This window comes from Hemibagrus wyckioides, linkage group LG03 (genome assembly GCF_019097595.1).
Source record: "Hemibagrus wyckioides isolate EC202008001 linkage group LG03, SWU_Hwy_1.0, whole genome shotgun sequence".
Lineage (NCBI taxonomy): Eukaryota > Metazoa > Chordata > Actinopteri > Siluriformes > Bagridae > Hemibagrus > Hemibagrus wyckioides.
Genome location: NC_080712.1, coordinates 29,840,152 through 29,862,589, shown reverse-complemented (window position 1 = coordinate 29,862,589; position 22,438 = coordinate 29,840,152). Strand labels below are relative to the sequence as shown.

General features: G+C 39.5%; 1 protein-coding gene across 1 annotated transcript in view; it reads right to left on the bottom strand.

Annotated features, from left to right (window-relative positions):
* LOC131351081 (MAM domain-containing glycosylphosphatidylinositol anchor protein 1) overlaps positions 1 to 22,438 on the bottom strand; it is a 200,064-nt gene that overhangs the window by 110,173 nt on the left and 67,453 nt on the right. The window contains exon 4 of the mRNA XM_058386253.1: positions 21,558 to 21,732. Within this exon, the coding sequence (XP_058242236.1) occupies positions 21,558 to 21,732 (175 nt within the window). The remainder of the gene's footprint in view (positions 1 to 21,557; positions 21,733 to 22,438) is intronic.

Genomic DNA, 22,438 nt, shown 5'->3' with positions numbered 1-22,438 from the left:
TCATATAATATTTTTAAAAATTAACGTTTAAAAGAAAAGAAAAGAAAAGAAAAGAAAAGAAAAGAAAAGAAAAGAAAAGAAAAGAAAAGAAAAGAAAAGAAAATGATTAATTAAAACTTTGTATTTTTTTTTTTTTTTAAGAATATTTAGCCCAATCTGTGTCTCTGGAGAGTCAATAAAATAATTACTGACTGATTGCTAATAACACATCCAGTCTAAGAAATTATGCCTTAAGTACGATTATATAAAATGTCTTTTAATTACCCACTTTTTATGACATATTATATGCAATTAATTAATCAAACAAATAACAACATGGTTGAGAAGTAGCCGACATCTTGCACATCTCAGCCGAACAATACTGCAAACCAGACCAGGGGAAAAAGTTTAATCATAAACGATAAAAGGATATTGGCAAAGTTCTGCTTGGAAGACTAAATGTTTCCCAGAAGTAAACGGGGAAATACAGCCCTGCCAGTGCACTTAGGTTTAAGAGTAATAAGAGCAATGAAAAGCTACACAGGAGTCCGAGAGAAAGAAAGAAAGAGAATTATATTTCCCATTACCTTTCTGTCAGGTGCTGTAGAGGTGGAAAAGCTAGAAAAGCACTCTTATAAGGAGCAAGCATCAGGGCAACAAAGCTCCCAAAGGTTGCTGGGTAAATAGGAGGGAAAATTGAGTGTATTCACTTATTTCTAAAACTGTACTTTGGAGATTTTAGCAATATGAATTCTCTCTTATATTTATTACTTATTAGATACTTGTTTAGCAAAACAGACATGACCATGACTCATCAGTGGTAATAATGCTAGAATGGCTAGATATTTTTCTTGTATAGAAAGCAAGAATCCATCGGCTGTGAGAGGAGAAAATGGAAATATTAGGCAACCTGTTATACATAACTATCTATCCATTCATTTTCTATCTTTATCCTACACAGAATTGTGAGGAACCTGGGGTCTACTAGCACTGCTCAACTGGTCCCACCATCTTTAGAGATAGTTAAACATAAAGACTCTTTTATGTTCTGGCAGTGAAGTGGTGGAATGAACCATGTGTTATACTTCCTCCCAACAGAGATTTTAGGCTGATGGTATCCAAATGTCTGTGACCTAATAGACCAGTGTTAATGTATTCACTGATAGAGACTTCAAAGCACTGGATAAGAGTGTCTGCCAAATGGCAGAAAATGAGTCAATCAGCTTATAAAGCATGTCTTCAGACTGGAGGAGGAAACCAGAGAACACAGAGGAAACCCCTGAAGCCTGAGAACACGCAGAATCAAAGGCAGAAATCCAACCATCAATGCCTAGAATAACTACTCAGGCAACGGATCTGCCTTGTACATAAACATATTTAATGCTGCTAAAAATATCCACACACATCACACAATATTTTGTATTGACTGGTGTCATTTTCCAAAATCTAAAGAAGCTGGTGGTGGTAGCTCAAGTGGTTAAGGCTCTGGGTTGTTGATCGGAAGATCAGGGTTCAAGCCCCATTATCACCAAGCTGCTACCATTGGGCCCTTGAGCAAGGCCCCCCATGTTACAAATATAGTATATATGACTTAAACTAGGAACTTAACCCACCCAGGATAAAGCATGAATAAGATAACACAGTAAACATGCATCTGATATGTTCCTTTGCTCCTGAAGGTGGAAAAAACTGCATGAAGTGAATTTCAAGCCTGTCATTTTTTTATTTAATTTTTTTTTTTGGCAAAAGCATAAAATATCCCAGTACTCTGCAGTTTACCTGTTGCTTAAGGTGACAAGCGCGGAAGCAGGTTGAAAAATGTGATATCTTTAAGCATGAACATTACTCCATTCCGACTGTGAACATGTGACTTAATAAAGGCGGTTTATAAGACGAGTTATAAATGAAAATGAAATGAAAAGAAATAAGTCCCACCATTTATGGTTAAAGAAAAAATCAGAGGGACTGCATCCTTTTCTGAAGAGCCTCGACCTTTGTGTTTCCAGGTGTTTGAACAGAACAGGTTGAAAAACCCTGGCTGAGTGACACACAGAACTAAAGCCAACCCCTGTGCCCCCGCTGGCAAGGTGTTAAATTCATCCAGCCGGAATTTTTATGTCTTTCCCTTTAACAAAAGCAAAAAAAAGGTCAAGCCGAGCTCGACTCTGTGCTGCGTTGCATTAAATAACCTTCGCTGAGAGAAAGGAAGGCCTACAGGGGAGACGGAGGAAAAAAAAAAAAACGCAGCTCTGATAAAGCCTGGCCCAGTGTGAAGACATGTGGGCAGATTTTATCAGCTCTTAACCCATGGCTACATTGATTCTCCCAGTTCTACACCCTCTGTGCATGGCTTCACTGATATTTTAGACTGATGCTTTGAAATTGAAATATAAAATTGTATATGTTCAGTTTAGTCATCATCAGTGATGCCTTTGGCTTATGCTACGTTCACATTATATGTGAGTTAACCTTTACTGGCACTTTACCACCACATTCACCTCGACCTCTATTAGTTAGGATGTCTGACCAAACCTGAGGCGAGACGAGGCGAGTTTTGGTCTCTTTAAGCTGACGATGACTACTTGACACAAAACTAATTGTTGATGTATACAGTGAAACAAAGCAGCTTCTGGAAGCAGAAATCTGGATGTAGCTTAGGTTTAAATCCGTAACAAGCAACAACAGCTGCAAGCAAAAATCTTCCTGAGAAGAAACCTTGAGACAAATCGGACTCAAGCAAGAACCTTTGCTTATCTGTGTGACTGCAGTATCCAGTAGTAGAAGAGGGAACACAGACAGTACTAAGAGTATAGAAAGGATCCTTAGTGTGTACACAAGTCCGGGGATGTGAAAAGGATAGTCTTTATGATTACAACAACAGACTGAATGAGTGAGGAGCTATTACTCAGAGCTTGGACCTCTTCTGGACTTTTCCTCCAACGCACCACATCATCAACCGACCATTTTTTTAGTTGTTTTTTTTTAATGAACAAAAACAGCACACAATTACACATATGTGCTTTATTCCTAACAGATATGCTATATTATTTTTTTTATTATTATTATTGTTATTTATTTTTCTACTGTACAGCTAGTGCCACTTTATCTCACTTTGCACAACTATTTCCATTTCATCTTATTTTTAAATTTATATTATTAATTAATTTATTTATTTAATTTATAAATAAAAATGATAGTATTTTATTAAATGTTTTTTATTTTTGTTATCTTATTCTATTTCCATTTTATTTTTATTGGATTGTATTCCATTTTCACTTTTTGACCCTATTTTATTTTTTTTTATTTTTATTTTATAAACTGCATTTCACTGCATGTCATAAAATTTAAGTTTTGTAAGAGCTACAAGAACGACTCCAGCCTCCAGGTGAGATTTGTCCAAGCAGTAGTTTTTGGGATGTGGTATTGGCCAATGGTAAATAAAAAAATCTGCGCACACACAGACATTTTGATAAATTTTGAAGTCAGGACATAAAGCCCATTCAGCAGTCTTCCTCTTCTTATGGATGGTATTGTGATACTGAATGACCAAGACATTACATTACAGCAGAATTTCCTTCACTCGTCGTCCGTTTTCTTTTCAGCTATCCATCAGATAGCAAGCCTGCATCTTTAAACCAAAAGCTGACCTCAGGCAGGGCACACGATTCTCCTAGTCCTGCTTTTTTTCTCCAGTTAAAACAAATTTATCTAATCGGACATTCTCCCCAGAAATACCGGTCTCCCTGCTAGCTGTTTATTCCTCACACTTCCCTTATATGAGCCTGACAATGGCGATTAACAGAGGTTAATCTTCTTCTCCTGAACCTCCTCAAGGCTGTCTCCAGGCTCTGTGGGGAGTGATCTTTCCAGAAACATCTACTCACGTGTGATATCTGAATATCTGGCCAAGGAAGCCACGGAAGACATGAAGATCAAACCCAGAGATATTTCTCACTGTGTGAAATGTCAGAATTGATTCGCTCATGAATTCATGGTGCATTTGGTGGGGGGTTTGTGTGTGTGTGTGTGTGTGTGTGTGTGTATGTGTGTGTGTGTATGTGTGTGTTTGCTTTTCCATGGTCTCCAGGAAACCAATATCTAATCCTCCTAAAAATTTCTGGGTATTGTTTCAAATGAACTCAGATGCACCTGCATTATGTGCAAAAGATTTGATTATCCAGGAACAAATAATCAGGATTTTTAGGATTTGAATGATTTCCTGCAGATTTGGGACGAAACGTGACGTGTGACATCACAACACACGAACAAAGCCAAAGCCTCTTCCATTCACGTGCATAACCCTGACATACTGTTTACATTTAACCTGTTTTCACATCTGACACAGTAAAAACAGCCTAAACATCCTGTCTGAAATTTAGCCTGAAATGTGATGACAATTTACTAAAAGTAACACAAATTTGAGCAGCAATTAAAAAATATCTAAAAACAGCAGAACAAGTAAAGATGGCTGAAGTCATGCGTGCTTCCAGTGAGACTCTGAGTGATTTACTTCTGTGTACAGTCCACCTGCTGACACACTTACATGCGTGCACACACACACACACACACACACACACACACACACACATACACACACATACACACATATACACACATATACACACACACACAGTCACACATACACATTCCTACAGTCACACAAAAACATACCCGCACAAACATCCACACACACCTAACCAAAAATCTATACACACACACATCCAAACAAAAATCCACACACACACACATCTACACAAACACACAAATATCCACAAACACACACCCACAAATACATCCACACACACTCACATCTAAACAAAAATCCATACACACGCACACCCTAATACATCCATACAAGAAATCCATACACACACACATATATAAACATATCTATACACTCACACATCCAAACAAAAATCCATACACACGCACACATCCACATAAACACACACACAAATACATGCAAACACACAAATCCACACAAACATACACACACACACAGACATCTACACAAACACACAAAAAACATCCACACACAAACATCCACACAAACATCCACACACAAATCCAAATAAACACACACACACACACTTGAGAAATGAGAGCTCTATTCTTGCAGGAACACTAAGCTAAAATAACGGTGTCTCAGGTTTCTGGCTCCTTTGTGCTGAATTCTTCTCAAAATAACTCCAAGGTCACTTCTCTTAGCGCCGTGGGTCTCACATGAGCACAGTGCTAATTAGCCATGAAGTAATAAAAAAAGAGCTCATTCCAGAGGAATCTTTAAACTTTAACATGGATGGAAGTTCCAGTGACTCACTTTTAACACGAACACACAGATCCCTGATCAGACATGCAGCATCCAAACCCACTACAGAGCTAAAAGTAAATATTCAAATCAAATGGAGAAAACATGTCAGTTCTATAACATGAAGGCCACAGTAACTCACATAACTACTCATTGCATCTGTGGTGAGGAGAAAAGAGCTTGTGTAGCCTCAAAACCCCACCATTCACTCATTTTTGTTAGTTCTTTTGTTTGTTTGTTTGTTTGTTTTGGGAAAAATTTCAGAGATCACAGGAGATCTCTAGTGGCTACTAAAATCCTGATCTGGCAACCCATCTAGCATCAACAACCATTAACAACCATGATCCTGAATTATTTCCCTCAATTTGATACCAAGTCAATGTTATTCACATGAATGGGATTTTTTTTTGGAATTTCTTTTAATACTACGGCATAAAACAACTTCATAAAAAAATTACACACAATTTTTTTTTTGGAAAACTTTAGAGATCCCAGGAGATCTCTAGCAGCTGCTAAAATAGTGATCTGGCAACCGATCTAGCATCAACAACTATTAACAACCATGTACCCCCCAACACTGATACTAAGTCAATGTTATTCACATGAATAGTATTTTTCTTGGGATTTCTTTTAATACTAATGCATAAAACAAACTTCATTAAAAAAAATTACTATATAAATTCTAGAAAACAAAATTGATTTTACATGAATTACTTCACCAGTAGGGTGCCAATACTTTTGTATCTACCATATCTCCCATTATCATGCTTTCTGATTGCGCACAACATTTACATAGTTAAAAAAAAATCATTATTTTTTTTTGCTTGCGAGAAAACATGAACAATTTAGAGCCTCATATGTGTAATATCTCCCGCTGCGTCACTTTTTGACCGAATACATTGTTTACAGTTTCTTATTATCTTGCTCACTTGGAGCACATTAATAATCTTTTGTCTTTTCTACTTTTTGTACTATACAAAAACTATTTTTTTCAAGATTTTTTTCATTACATGTTGGTCATTTTATGGTTCAACATGATCAGGGTTTATTTTATGATTCATGATTCATTTGGTCAAATCTAGAGAATCATTTCTCTCTAAACCAACCCCCACCCCCACCCCCCACATTGTGCAACCTGAGGTGAAAACCCTGAACACACCAAGCTGCAGTCTTTCGAAAAAGGTCCAATTTTAAAAGCAATCAATTTCTCGTTATAATCCACTGCTACACATCTCCGTCTCACTTAGGACGAAGATTAGGGACAAAGAGGTTGTAGCCACATGCTGCATGGTCAATATATTGGCATATGACACATTTACATCCAATTAGAGGTTTATCCTTGCATGACTAAGCACACATGTCATTCTGCACATGAGCAGAAACACCTTTAACCTGGATTAATGTACAAATGTATATGACAAACCTTTTTATAAATAAAATAGATTCATTATAACATAATGATTTGTATTTGACGTATTTAATGGTAATGATCCCATATTACTAATGTATATATGTATCAGCCATAACATTATGAGCACTGAGAGGTGAAGTGAATAAGACTGATGATCTCCTCATCATGGCACCTGTTAGTGGGTGGGATATATTAGGCAGCAAGTGAACATTTTCTCCTCAAAGTTGATGTGTTAGAAGCAGGAAAAACGGGCAAGCATAAGGATTTGAGCGAGTTTGACGAAGGGCCAAATTGTGATGGCTAGAAAACTGGATCAGAGCATCTCCAAAACTGCAGCTCTTGTGGGGTGTTCCCGGTCTGCAGTGGTCAGTATCTATCAAAAGTGCTCCAAGGAAGGAACAGTGGTGAACCAGTGACAGGGTCATGGGTGGTCAAGGCTCATTGATGCACGTGGGGAGTGAAGGCTGGCCCGTGTGATCCAATCCAACAGACGAGCTACTGTTGATCAAATCGCTGAAGAAGTTAATGCTGGTTCTGATAGAAAGGTGTCAGAATACACAGTGCAGGGTGGGTCAGGGCTGTTTTGGCAGCAAAAGGGGGACCAACAGAAATATTAGCAGGTGGTCGTAATGTTTTGCCTGGTCAGTATATGTATAAATACAGTATATATATATATATATATATATATATATATATATATATATATATATATATATATATATATACACTATATTGCCAAAAGTATTCGCTCACCCATCCAAATAATCAGAATCAGGTGTTCCAATCACTTCCATGGCCACAGGTGTATAAAATCAAGCACCTAGGCATGCAGACTGTTTTTACAAACATTTGTGAAAGAATGGGTCGCTCTCAGGAGCTCAGTGAATTCCAGCGTGGAACTGTGATAGGATGCCACCTGTGCAACAAATCCAGTCGTGAAATTTCCTCGCTCCTAAATATTCCACAGTCAACTGTCAGCTGTATTATAAGAACGTGGAAGTGTTTGGGAACGACAGCAACTCAGCCACGAAGTGGTAGGCCACGTAAACTGACGGAGTGGGGTCAGCGGATGCTGAGGCGCATAGTGCGAAGAGGTCGCCAACTTTCTGCAGAGTCAATCGCTACAGACCTCCAAACTTCATGTGGCCTTCAGATTAGCTCAAGAACAGTGCGCAGAGAGCTTCATGGAATGGGTTTCCATGGCCGAGCAGCTGCATCCAAGCCATACATCACCAAGTGCAATGCAAAGCGTCGGATGCAGTGGTGTAAAGCACGCCGCCACTGGACTCTAGAGCAGTGGAGACGCGTTCTCTGGATGGACGAATCGCGCTTCTCCATCTGGCAATCTGATGGACGAGTCTGGGTTTGGCGGTTGCCAGGAGAACGGTACTTGTCTGACTGCATTGTGCCAAGTGTAAAGTTTGGTGGAGGGGGGATTATGGTGTGGGGTTGTTTTTCAGGAGCTGGGCTTGGCCCCTTAGTTCCAGTGAAAGGAACTCTGAATGCTTCAGCATACCAAGACATTTTGGACAATTCCATGCTCCCAACTTTGTGGGAACAGTTTGGAGCTGGCCCCTTCCTCTTCCAACATGACTGTGCACCAGTGACCAAAGCAAGGTCCATAAAGACATGGATGACAGAGTCTGGTGTGGATGAACTTGACTGGCCTGCACAGAGTCCTGACCTCAACCCGATAGAACACCTTTGGGATGAATTAGAGCGGAGACTGAGAGCCAGGCCTTCTCGTCCAACATCAGTGTGTGACCTCACAAATGCGCTTCTGGAAGAATGGTCAAAAACTCCCATAAACACACTCCTAAACCTTGTGGACAGCCTTCCCAGAAGAGTTGAAGCTGTTATAGCTGCAAAGGGTGGACCCACGTCATATTGAACCCTATGGATTAGGAATGGGATGTCACTTAAGTTCATATGCGAGTCAAGACAGGTGAGCGAATACTTTTGGCAATATAGTGTATATATATTAGAACATATGTGTGACAAATTACAGGTCAGCTACTGATTACACTACGGCTAATTAACTCTACTGACATTAAGACATTTCTTAAAATGAAAAACGAAACACTCAGCCAGTGGTTGATTACTGAAATATCGGTGTTATTTATGTGATGAACTTGACATTCAATTACAGTGAAGCAAACATCACTCGAATCAAGCATCATTTATACAATGAACTCTTACCTTTTAAAAGAGAGAGAAGAAAGAGAGAGAGAGAAAGAGATGGGTCGAACACAAGTGCTTAAATTTTTCTTCATATTCATTCTTAGCCTCAAAATCTAACAGTCATATTAACATAGTCGACTGAGGTCAAGATTAAAGTCACCTGCCATCTCAGGATGTGAAAAAAATGGACTCTTCTCTACCAAAATCTAGGTGCACCCAAAGAATGAGCAATAAGAAATACAAAAACAGCCATTGGTGTCATTCAAAACTCCGTATATAGTGTTTTTCTTAAAATGGTCCCATTAAAATTAATCTAGAAATGTTCAGGATGAAATATTTAGTGAATTGAGAGATGCTAGAAAATACTGGCTTATCTAATCAAGCAAAATCATTATCATGCAATATTTTTTGTCTTTTACAGGTTTAATAAGTTTATCATCCAAAAGCTCCTTCTTATAATTAAACATATGGACTCTTAGAATGTTCAGGTTCACTCAGAGAAGAAGCCTGAGCGGCGCTGGAGAGAGAAATATGAATGCAACATGACAGGCATAATTTAATGGCAGTATAAAAAGGGTATGAAAAACTCAATGGACACAACATAAGCTTATCACCTTAAGCATGCACCTCTCCAAGCCTCTCAGTTGATGTTATTGCTATAGCAGGAAGGCAGTTTTCAAAGACACTGACTCCAAGTCAATTTCACGCACAGGCTCAAAGAGGACGATGTTTAAGGATGGAGGAAGCACGTCACCTTTAGAAAGACAATTATAAGCCTATGGGAGCCCAGATAAACACCATACAAGCTGCTGAATTGTGCTACGATAGCTGCATCCTTCAAATGGACACTTGCTGAAATGTCAAGATCTGAGGAACTTGACAATGGCCAGGTTCCAGACGATAAGGTGAACACCATTTGCAGAATAATGGGCCATTTGGTAGGAAGTCTTGCATTCAGAAGTGTTTCGTTGATTGCTGAGTGGGTGCTTCAGTTCAAACCTGCAGACATAGACGACCTTGTCGAGGATGCCTAATCTCACAGTTCAGAAGTGAAAGCAACAGTGGCTGGTGGAAAGCAACCATCTTGACAACCATCTCAAAGCCATAAGTAGGGCTCTGTCGTCTAGTTGCAAATTTTTGCAGAGAAAGGAAATATTAAAAGTAGAGTTGTGGGCCAGAATATGTAAAAACAGGGGTGTTAGTCCTTCCCGGCTAAGGCCAGAGTGGGTGCAGGTTTTCATTCCAATCAAACAGGACTGCCTGATTCCACCAGTTTAATGAACTGGTCTTGGATTTCAATAGACTCAGGTGTGGCTTCTCGCTTGGAATGAAAACCTGCACCCACACTGGTCCTTTACGTATAAGGATCGACACCACTGATGTAGAAGATGTTAGATTTAACATTTACACACCATTATCCTGAGCAAATTAAAGTTCATCTCATTTTATACAACAGAGCAATTCAGGGTTAAGGATCTTGCTCAGGAGCCCAGCTGTGGCAACTTGGTGGACCTGAGATTTGAACTCACAACTCACCTTGGCCACTAAGATCTCCCGACTCCTTGCCAAACCTTCCAAATTAGAGCTACTTTCAAGTTATATATACCCCACTCCATTGTCCACCAGACTATTTCACAGCTGTATATGACAGCTGTAGTTAGGACTATCTGGGTAGATTCTGTGCAAGGTGAAGAAAGGTATTCTTCACTTCTCTCTAAGCTGAGGATTTTGCATCCAAAGAGTTGGAAGTTTTTTTCTAGGAGGTTCAGTGGGTAGCACTGTTGCCTCAAGTCCAGAGTCCCTATTAGATCGTGAGATTAAGTTGCTGTCTGTTTGGGGGTTAACACTTTGGATTCCTCTAACCTCCCAAGGTTGGTGGATTGTTGATTTTAAATTGCCCTTAATTGCCCCATGTCTTGCAATGGAGCGGTGTCCCATACTCAATGTTTTACATTTCCCTATATAGGCTCCAGGTCCATGTAGACCCTGACTAGGATGAAGGAATAACTGAAGACAAATGAATGGAAGTGTTATCATCATCATCATCATCATGCTTTTTTTATTATTTGCTCACTGAGAAAAAGCTTCAATGCTTCACTTGCATCATCATCTGAAATGATTAATCATATTAGCATTACACAAAAATACATACAGCATCCTGTGAAACACAACATATCATATTCTTTATTTTAAAAAGAAATAATACATTTGTGTCGATGGTGTCTCGGCAGTCAGGTTCCGAGTAAGTGAGAATAATGCTGTTTGAGTTCAAATCTTAGGACTGTCCTAAGACCTTAAGCATGGCCCTTAACCCTCAACTGCTCAGCCGCATGCTTAGATTGTACCCTGCTTGCATAAAAGTGAATAAATGAATAAATATACATGTAAATGGAACTCAGAGGTTAAAGTTCTGTGTAAGTTTAAATCCCAGCTCTGCATCAGAGTTACTACCGGGTCCTTAATATGGCTTCAATTTCAGCTTTGATTGCATCATGCCTAACGTTTAAGTTTTAAATGGAATTAACATAGATTACTTTAAATACTTAGATGAAGTTTGATGAGGTGCAAACTTATCTCACAGAAGAAGTTACACAGTCAAAATTTTTTATCTAGAAACAATATTTCCAAAATGATGGCCCTTTTTGTAGACTCTTTTAGTAGATTAACAGTACTTCTGTGCTGTAAAAATAGATATTTTTTAAATAATCTTCACAAATGAAAGCTCTGTTTCCTGCTGAGGGAATAATATGTGAGGAACAACATAGAGCAGGCTGACCAGGGTGGTGTGATACGGTTTAATGGATTATTCTCTGAAAACTGTGCCTCTCAGTGTATCTTATATCACAGTGATCTGGCAATAAATATAATTTGTAATTAATGTATTAATGAATTAATTGAATATTGTATTATAAGCAGCAATAAATGATCGTTCTCTTCCCAGCAGACAGCTGAGACTCTTTTTATAAATGTTAAATAAACATAACAGAAAACTACGTCAATGGCTATCTGTTTTTCTTTCTTGAATAACGGCACTTTTTAATAAAAATCTATATTCTATAATCCGAATATTAGCTCTGATTAGATGTACTGTCTGCTAAGTCAGAGTAAATAAGCTGAAAAAATAAAAAGAGTACGAATATAAACATCATTCACGAGACACCTTTTCTTTCCAGAATTCAAGCGATGTGGTATAAATATGGTTAAAATTCCCTTTGACAGTGCGTTTGCAGTGATGGCTCAGCAATGTGCAATGTCATTCTGATTCAATGTGGAAAAAAAAGCCACTAAATTTTGTTGGGAAAAGACAGATCACTTAAAATCTGAGTTATACTGTACACAGAGTGGTTTAGAAACAGAAAAGGCATGCCACGTTAGAGTTTGGATTATAGAAAGCGAGCGAACATTCCATGTTTGCCTTTACACATCCGGATAATTGGCGTTTCCTTTCCAACAATAACACCAGTTGACAAGCACAAGGTTCAAAATGGCATTTCAGTGAAAATGCCACAAGTGCACAAGGTTGGAGAATATACTGAGAGAGAGAGAGAGAGAGAGAGAGAGAGAGAGAGAGATGGTGAGTCAAGGACAAAGGCAAATGAGAGAAAGGAATATTTATGAATGGCCTTTAATTTAATTTAGGCTTCAACTGCACAGAAAGATAGAGACAATGAAGTAATGAATGAGAGAGCTCCTGATTCATCCTCATTGTTCTCAGGCGCACATCCACAACATTGCGTTTGCTCAAAAAAGACTCATGAGAGTACAGACTTAAGATTCAAGCCTATAATCAAGTCAAATAAATAAATAAATAAATAAATAAATAAATAAATAAATAAATAAATAAATAAATAAATAAATAAATAAATAAGTGGGCTGCTATACACACATCTACCAGACAACCATTTACACATACAACCAAGAAAGTACATGGATATTACGAGAACCAATACGGTTATCAGTGCTAACAAGCCGTATCGCGAGTCTACGAATTCCACAGAAATGCCGGCCCCCGGTTTTAACGAGGCTTTGTTCTGCTGCAAAGCCTAGAGATATTTATTAGAAGCATATGAAATTTTCATACGGTGTAAAACATTCCCTTTCATCCTGCAGCCCGAGCTGCGGCCCAGGCAGGAAGCAGCGTCTGGAAGCTCTACAGGAGAAGAGCTGTGAGGATGAAAGGAAGGAGACAAGGAGAAGTCTGGGCCGTGCCTTTGGGTGACATCAGATAAAAAAAAAAAAAAAAATGCTTTCATTTGAGACTGGATCGACAAACAAGTTATTATAAAAGTGAACCTCCTGAATTATTGGCGCATTGTGCAATCTAATCAGCCAATCACATGGAAGGAGCACAATGCATGAATTAATGCAGATGCAGGTCAAGAGCTACGGTTAATGTTCACATCAAAAATCTCAGCAAAAAAATCTCATTGACTTTGGCACTGGTTGGTGGTGCCAGATGGACTGGTTAGAGTATTTCAGGAGCTGAAAATCTCCTGGGACTTTGATGCACAACATTCTGCAAGATTTACCCAGAACGGTGAGAAAAAAAACAGAACGTTGAACAAAAAAAAACAAATCCAAGGAAGCGGCAGTTCTGTGGGTGGAAACGACCACCTTTTACAACCATGATGAGCAGAAAAGCATTTCAAAATGGACGACACATGAAAAATTAAGGCTGATGTCATCGGGGTCCACTCCTATGAGCCAGGAATAAATATCTGCGGCTGCACAGACTCGCCCAGATGAATTGGAAAAATGTTGTTTTTCCGTGAATGACAATTTAACAGCTTATTCAAAGAGGTGTCATGAGAGTAATACATGATTTCTAAAAATCTTTGGCAGAACTAAAATATCATATCATTTAAAGAGGAACGTCTGCAACGTTTACGATCTAGGGTGCCAATAATTTTCCACACCCGAATGACTACTGCATTGCAACAGCAACAAAAAAAGCTTATTTAGAATGCATGCTGTGCATAAACATTAACACTGCACTTCATTAATGATTATAAACTCGTAAAAAAATAAACGGTGGAATGCGGCGTCTCTTTCGAGTTGCCTCCAAAGTCAAGTTGATTGATTTAGCGGCGCAATTTGGAGCAATAAAAGTAGCAAACAGGTATAAATTAGATGAATGAGATTCAACAGTACGACAAGATTCGTGCCTCATAAAAATGTGCAGTAAATCACAGCGCGGTAGGTTTTAGATTATCAGCTTGCACTTATAATCCAAATTGTAAGAACTTCTGCATAGCCGAGACACACAGTCTGGCACGCCTCCTCTCTTTCCTCTAATTATTACTAAAAACCAGAAACCCTCTCTCTCTCTCTCTCTAGCTCTTTATCTCTCTCGCTTTTTTCTTTTGATCTGCAAGTTAGCAATGTTTTTTTTTCTTCCCTACACTGCCGACCTTCTTAAGCACTTAAATGTTGTGTGGTTTCAGAAATTAATGGCGAAGAAGGAAGAAGGATGAAGCATAGGCATAAGAACGCAAACATACAAATAAAATAAATAAAACGCTTTCATGGGTTTCGGGTTGGCGAATTAATTCTCAAGGTTCTAATATTGTGCGCTTGTTCGCTGTCCTTGAATGGGTGAATGTGGGTGTGCTCTTGTAAAGCTCCTGACTGAGCTCCAGCTCATTCTCATTCTCCCCCGGTGCGTCTGCTCCGTGCCCGGCACAAGGGGCTCATTGTGGGCATTGGTGGGGCGCCATGTCCTTAGAGACTCCCTCACCTCAGCTTCCTTCACCGGCGCCGCCAACCTAACCCGCTTACAGTGAGCACTTGCCAAGCTTAAACCCTCTCAGCAGCATAGAATTCATCTTCCACAGCTAAATCCTTCTTAATGTTGTTAATAAACATTCAAAATGGATGACAGCCTCTCGCTCCAGTCTCAAACCCTGTACCACACAAGCAAGACTTTTTCATTCTCTAACACAAAGCTCCTTATAATAGACTAGATATCAAAACCTTCTGATTTTGGGTTTCAATCCATCCCGTCCAATCAATGTTTGTAGACTTCAACTTCTTATTCCGTACCAAAGTGTCTATATGCCATGATACTCATTTTACACCAACAAAATCAAACACAACCTATAATGTAACATTCTAATGAGAATGAGCTTCTAACCACAGCTGGTCCAGTCCTTCTTGTCATTATTATCACTGTATAACTGGTGAACCTTTGCCCTGGAGAAGACTGGTCCTGAGTGACACCAAAACAAGGTAAACCAAACTGATCATGGAAGGTGAAAAACATAGAGGAACTACTGTACATGCAAAGACAGTGCCAAAAACATCCATTTTACATGGAATGCAATTACTTAAAAGCATTTGCTTTATTGTTTACAACTGACATCCATGTACAGATTTGCTCGGCGAATTATAATTCCATTAAATCTTCACTGAATATTAAATAATAGACTACTTTGTTTTGGGTTTATGAGCTCTGCTATCGAGTTAAACTCTAGCTAGCTAAAAGTCTGCAGTAGTGCCAAAGATCCTTGTGTGTAACATGAGGTTATTTAATTCCCTGAAATTGAAAAACTAAATTTGTAAATTTGTCATGTTTGTTAAAGCCGTGAGCTGTTTATAAGCCATGTTTAGACACCACAGGGTCAGCAGGTAAACATAGAGGAAGGGATGTGAGCCAACGGATTGCCAAGCTCGATAAACATGAACGAAATGTCCAATGTCCAGTCTGAGAAACATCCAGTGCAGTTTTGACCCAATGCCTTGGGTGTGAATTTGATCTCTTTAAGCCTTAACATGATTGACCTCAGTTACATATCGACATATTCTCAGTTTGACTGCCAACACAATCTTCTAAACCTCTAAAAGCCTACTCTAATGTTCTTTGTAAACCTTTGCATGTGGTCCTTTGTGGCTTTTTTGGTAGCTCGACCTGGTTTACAAAGGCAGCTGCTAATCAATGAACTTCAATGGCCTTGTTTGTGTGGAGATGATCCTGATGCGTTCTGAAACGTCCTCTATTCTACAGATCATTTACAAAAGGAACTGAATATATTTGATCTGTTTTGGCCACCAGGGCAAAACTGTCAACAAATACCAAATACTCTCTCGGGTATATCTTGCTGCTTTGTGTGCGATTCGCAATCGGTGCTCTGGGTAAATAAAATCTGCAGCACACAAGATTCAATTCTATTCTTTTTGTACGTGTGTGATGTTTTTACCGATAGACAGCGTCAAAAAGAAGCTGGAACTAGTAGACGCAAACGTTTCAAGGAAAAACAGACAGCAGGAAGATTTAAAAAGTTTGAATGAGTAAGTAACAGTCCTGGGATGAGCCCCAGACAGTCTTTTCGATTGCAGCAGCAATTCAATAGTATCCATGTGAGATTATCCACTGAGGCAAGAACAAGACCTTAGCAGAAACCATGGACCCCCTGAATTAAAACGTCCTTGTGTGTAATTCTCAGGGACCATTCTCTTCCACAAGACCAGCGGGCATTCTGGCAAGGTTTGTTTATGCTTTTGTTTATGTTCCGTGTTCTCACATGTGTTTGCTCCGCCCAATCCTTATCCCATTCCAGCCTCTGCACACCTAATTACGTCCCTTACATACTGTCCCTTGAACTGGTTCTGGTTATCGTTTGGATTGTCTGCCTGTGGATTTATCTATAAACTTCTGCACATGGATTCAGCTTCCGAAAGCTCTTCACCTGGAACTTGTGTTTGTGTTTTGGTTGCCTTAGTTTTACTCCTAGCGTTTGTTGGTTTATTTATTTTTAAAATAAAACTCCCGTGTGCCTTCTATCCCTACATTTGGGTCTGATTCTGTACCCGTAAAGGCACCCGGCTTCTGACAGTAATGATCTCTCTTCCTTGAGGCTATATGAAACAGTATTACAATGCATGCTTCCTTTATCTTACTGATTCTGATCAAATACAGCCAATCAAGCGTTCAGATATCTCACAGCCAGGCAAACCTGGCAGGTATTATCCATAACTACAGATTCCAGCCAACCACATGATGTCTTGACATACTGTATGGATGTCAAGAACCTCTTTTACCTGACAGCTTTTTACACTCCGTTTACATTCCACCACTTCTGCTGTGTAGATATATATATATGGTTTTTTATTTTGCCCCGAGTGAGCTTATTAAAATTTCATGCTGCTTATCGCCACCTGTAATGTCATTAGGATTAAAATATGCACACAGTCAGCGAACAAGCTGCATCCAATATTGTAAGGGAGCTCACACTTTGGTAGGCCATGCATGAGCCTGATACATAAATATGCATCTGATATCAGACTCGCAGATATTAAACCAGGGCTGTTTGCTATTCTGGTAGTGTCCGTCCATCCAAATTTCACTAGGAACAGTCCAGAAATGAAATGATGTCATTCAACAGACTGAGCATTTTTGACTAGGTTCTTTTTTAAAAATATATTTATAATTTATATATAGCTTTTATTCAATTTATATATAGCTTTTATTTATATATATCTGTATATATGTTCATATTGCACTGCTAACTTGCACTTCTGGTTAGATGCTAACTGCATTTCGTTGCCTTGTAACTATGTGCAATGACAGTAAAGTTGAATCTAATCTAATCTAATCTAATCTAATGTGCTTTTTATTTAAAAAAAAAAATCTTATCCTTTTTAATGGCACACCATGTGGCAGAAATACCGCTTCTAGTAATTCTGAATTTTTTTTTTAGATTAACACACCTTTAAAGACACCTCAAGTTATGCAAAAATTAATTAATTAATTAATTAATTAATAGTTTTTTTTTTTTTTAAGGAATCACTGAATAAAAGATGGCTATTTCAAGATTTTAAGATTTCAGATATTTGAGAAAGGTTTATATCATGTTCCGCTTTCCACCATGTTCCATATTCACCCTCTTTTATGTTTGGACTTTGGGGTTGTCACAAAACTATCCCTTAATATAACTGACATGTAAAAGGATTCACAAATAAATCACTTAAAAAAAAAACACTTATAAGACGTGACTGCGTAAGTATTCACCCATGTTTCCGGTGCATCAGAAGTCACATGATTAGTTGAGTGGAGTTTAACTGTGTCATGTGACCTCAGTGTTAATGCACTCGTCCTGAAAGACCACAGAGTTTGAAAACCATGAGCTATTAAAAGTCCAAGAAAACAAAAAGTATCAGTAAAGATTTTCCAATTAAAAAAAAAACACACAAAGCGACGATAAATCCATTCAATGGACTCCATTCATCAAATGTGTGTCTGGTTTTTTTTATAGATCCCTAACAGATAATCCCTAATTAAATCCATTTCACATCCAAGTTGTAGTTCAAAGGGGGTCAAAACTTTTGCTCTCTTATACAGTGCTGAGCACAAGCAGAAACTGGAAACATCCTCAGAATAATCACAAATGCTTAACGATCCAGCCGCAGTGGTGTTATCCATCACAGGAGAGAAAAGTATCCTTACCTGAGTGAGGCTGGCTGTGAGTGTAGTGTGAGGAAGCGAGTAGGGTAATGGGGGATTTTGGGTCATAGGGTGCATTGGAGGTTTCTGAACCAAGTCCATCCCTATTGTAGAGGCATGCTGCATTTCCACCACTCAGTCACCTACTGTCTCACTGGCCAGAGTGCCTGGATCAGAGTCAGGCCCATCCACATGCACAACCATTTGTGTGTGTGTGTGTGTGTGTTTGGTCAGTGATGAGTCTGATTAAGGTAAGCTACATGAATGTGCTTGTGAGCGAATGTGTTTTGTATGAAAAGATCCCTTGATGAATGTTAGGGTATGTCTATGAAACAAAATTTGTACTGGTAATTTAGTGTGTGTGTGTGTGTGTGTGTGTGGGCATTCGTTCGAGCAGTGTGGTAAAGGAGTGTGGATGACGAAATGAGTTAAATAGTGTGTGTGTGTGTGTGTGTGTGTGTTTTAAAATGTGAAAGTTCTAAAGAAGAGTGAATGACGAAATGAGAAATACTCTGTGTGTGTGTGTGTGTGTTTGGGAAGGTAATGAATTGTCAGTTGCATTTTGATCAAAATGATAATGTTTACAGATTTTTTACTTTGATGTCATTTTACTTTAAGATACTTTTTTCTGCTCTCTCTCTCTCTCTCTCTCTCCCCAGCCTCCACCTCTCATTATAAATCCCTGCAGGTTTCGATGTTAACCAAGGCGCTCTGTCCCCGCAAAAGTGGTCAATTGAAGTAAAACACACAGCGCCGGTTACGCCCGTCCTCCCGCAGGCAGATCACATGGAGACAGTGATCTCCTTCAGAGACAGAAACTGTGAGAAGATGAAGGCAGATAAATCCCTCGACTCAATGAATGCCTGAAAGATGGAGGGTCAAGATTTTTCCTTCCTCTTGTAGCTGGTATTAATCTACTCTGCTATCACACAGGGCGTTGTGAGAAAGGAGAGATGGTGAGCAGGTCAAAGCGACTCTGGACTCTCATTCAGCTCCAAGAAAAGAATGGAAAGCACCTGATGCGAAACGCTTACAGAGCCAGATTTTACAAAATGCTCCCTTCTAGTTCAGGCTATTTTATATCAATGCCATCCTTTTGTACCCACCAGACATTCATCTCCACTGTGATACTGACTATGTTTAAGCAGTTAGGAATGAAGAAAGAGAAAGACAAAATGATTATTTGGAACTTGGTGATTGGATAAATGGCCCACAGAGGGAGGGAGCGTGGAAGGAAGGAAGGAAGGAAGGAAGGAAAGAAATTAAGAAAGAAAGAAAGAAAGAAAGAAAGAAAGAAAGAAAGAAAGAAAGAAAGAAAGAAAGAAAGAAAGAAAGAAAAGGAAATAACAAAGGATGGATGGAAGGAAGGAAGGAAGGAAGGAAGGAAGAAAGTGCTAGCTTCCTGTTCTTTTCTTTTCAACACTTCTGGCACTTTTCTCAGTAGCAATGCATTTAGATCAGAATTGGAACTGGTTTAAACCGGTTGGTGCTGGTTTAGCTGTTAATACTAATTCATTTACAAAACCTTGCTTGCTTGCTTTCTTCTCCCCCTCAACACTCTTTGACTCATTCTTCTTCCCCCCGTTTCTTATCCAATAACAGGGTTGGGTACAACTCTGTGTGTGTGTGTGTGTGTGTATGTGTGTGTGTGTGTGTGTATGTGTGTGTGTGTGTGTGTAGGGAGAGAAGCTGTGCCTTGCTGCTTTGCCCTGGCTGACTCTAATTGCCGGTGCCGTTGTGCCAGAGTCACCCAGGGAGCTGAGGGGAGCCGGCGGGGTAAAATTAAACAAGCATTACATGTCAGGAGTGTTTACTCTCAGAGCTGCTGTCAGCGTGCTCCTGTTTATCTGCTCCACAATTACCCTGCGCCCCCAGGGAACCCCGCGGGGCAGGACAGAGTGAGGAAGGGCTCCCTGTAATGCGAAACTAAAAAGTGATGGTAGTCCCTGTCACATTCCCTCCGTCTCTTGATTGCACTGCCATCTGTGCGCACACGTCTGCCATCAGGAGGATCCCGAAGCGTGGAAAGTGGAGGTTTGTGTCTGTTTACATGCAAAGTGTTTATAGGGGCGTTAAACTTTACGATTATCCTTCTATAAATCCATAACAGTGACTCAATTTATACTGATCTGCAACAACATCCAAGATTATGGTCATGAACTAGACTTTTTAGCCTCAGGTCTTTTGGCCTGTTTTCACAGAGATTCAAGGAACCATTGGGAATTTGCTTAGGAACCCTTGCTTTATCATCGTTTACAGAGCCATGCAGCAGGACTTCAGTGTGTCCAGCTCTCCCACATCCTTATCCCTACACGGCTCAAACAGATCAGCTTCCAAAGCATCAACTTTGCTTGTCATGTCATGGATCGCTAATGAATTGAGGTGCGTCTCTGCTATTAACGCTTCCGTTAATATGCTAATGTAATTTGCATTAGCAGTGTTAGCAGCCCTGTGAAGTCAGAGTGATCGACAACCGCTAAGTTCTCACAGTAAATCAGCACCAATCCACACGTTTTTTTGAACAATATTTCATTTGAACCACATATGGCCAGTTTTGGTGTTCCATCTGTTTTTACAGGAAGTACAGTGTTTCTATAGGAAGCAGTGGGCAGTGGAAGCTCAGTGGTTAAGATGTTGGAGTTCAGATCCCAAGGTGCCACTGTTGGGCCCTTGAGCAGTTGTATAAATGAGATAAGGATAAGATGGATAAGTGTGTCTGTAATAAATGTAAATGCAAATAGTGTAGATAAAAGATTCTTGTGAGTTGTAGTAGTGCATGTGGTGGCTGTGACCTCTGACCTGACCCCTGGCTCAGTGGGACAGTAGGTCAAAGATGATGTGCAGCACGGCAGATTGCCCCCATACATAAATTCCCACGCACACACACACACACAGACACACACATACACACACACACAATGGGGCAACTCTGCCTGAACCAACACTAACACAGACACACTGGATCCTCCCACTTCACCCGCTTGTACTTTCCAGGAGTATGTGCGCCATCTCAAAGGATGTGTGTGATATAATTAACCACACCTCCTCGACATTGAGTGCAAAACCCAACCTTCTACCCGGAACGCCTTTTTTTTTTTAACATCTACATTCTTCTTCCTGCCCCTGAAGGATAAACATACTCCTGGAGAGCTCATTCCAGTCTACGCTTCCCATTTTTTTTCCTCTCTGAAGACTGATGGAATGACGGGAAGTGGAGGGATCATGGTCCTAGCACTTACATTGCACATCTACCCGGATGGACTTGATGGCAGCCACCCCAACCCCGTTCTCGGCCTTGCAGTAGTAGCGGCCTCCCTGCACCCTCTGGATGTTGTCGATCCGTAGGGTTTCATTGAAGATCGGCGTGTCTTGGAATTTGTCGGAAGCACTGCCTGCTGTTTTGGTCCACCGTACCTATAGGCAGCAACAAACAAAGGCAAAACATAAATTAGAGGAACTCCTTACGAGCCCGACTTTGAGCTACTGCTGAAGAGTCGGCTATTTTTCAAATATTCATCACTGCCTGCCAATAATCCCTTGAGATCACAGAGGAAGACTTTTCTGACTGACAGTGCAAATAACCAACCACAGATTGTCGAGGTTTATTTCTAAGACAAGAAATGGAAGGTGTGTATGAAGATAATTCTGGGCGAGAAAAGTCTCACTGGGTTAAATACACCGAGAGTGCACTTCACACTGAAAAGCAAAACTTTCAGTGCAAAACTTTCATCACATGCACAAGTTGCTAACTGAGTGCTCATGACTGCAGAATTTCTATTTGTACATGTTTCTAAAAAAACAACAAATTCTGTTCTAGAAAATCACAAATCCTGTGGTCTAATCAAAATCCAAAATTCTCCTTTGGAAAATCACAAATTCTATTCTAGAAAATCACAAATCCTGTTCTAAAAAAATCTAAAAAAGTTTTTAAATAATCCCAAATCCTATTCTCCAAAATTACAAATTCTCTAAAATATATTTTCTCACAGATGCATTTTTTCTTGGATATTTTTCAAGCATAAATATGTCAGTGTGAAAAACTGTACGAATATGCTGCTATCAGTCTCAAATGCTCTCATTTTTGCTCAATAAATCTCTCAAGAAATTTGGTGCAAAAGTG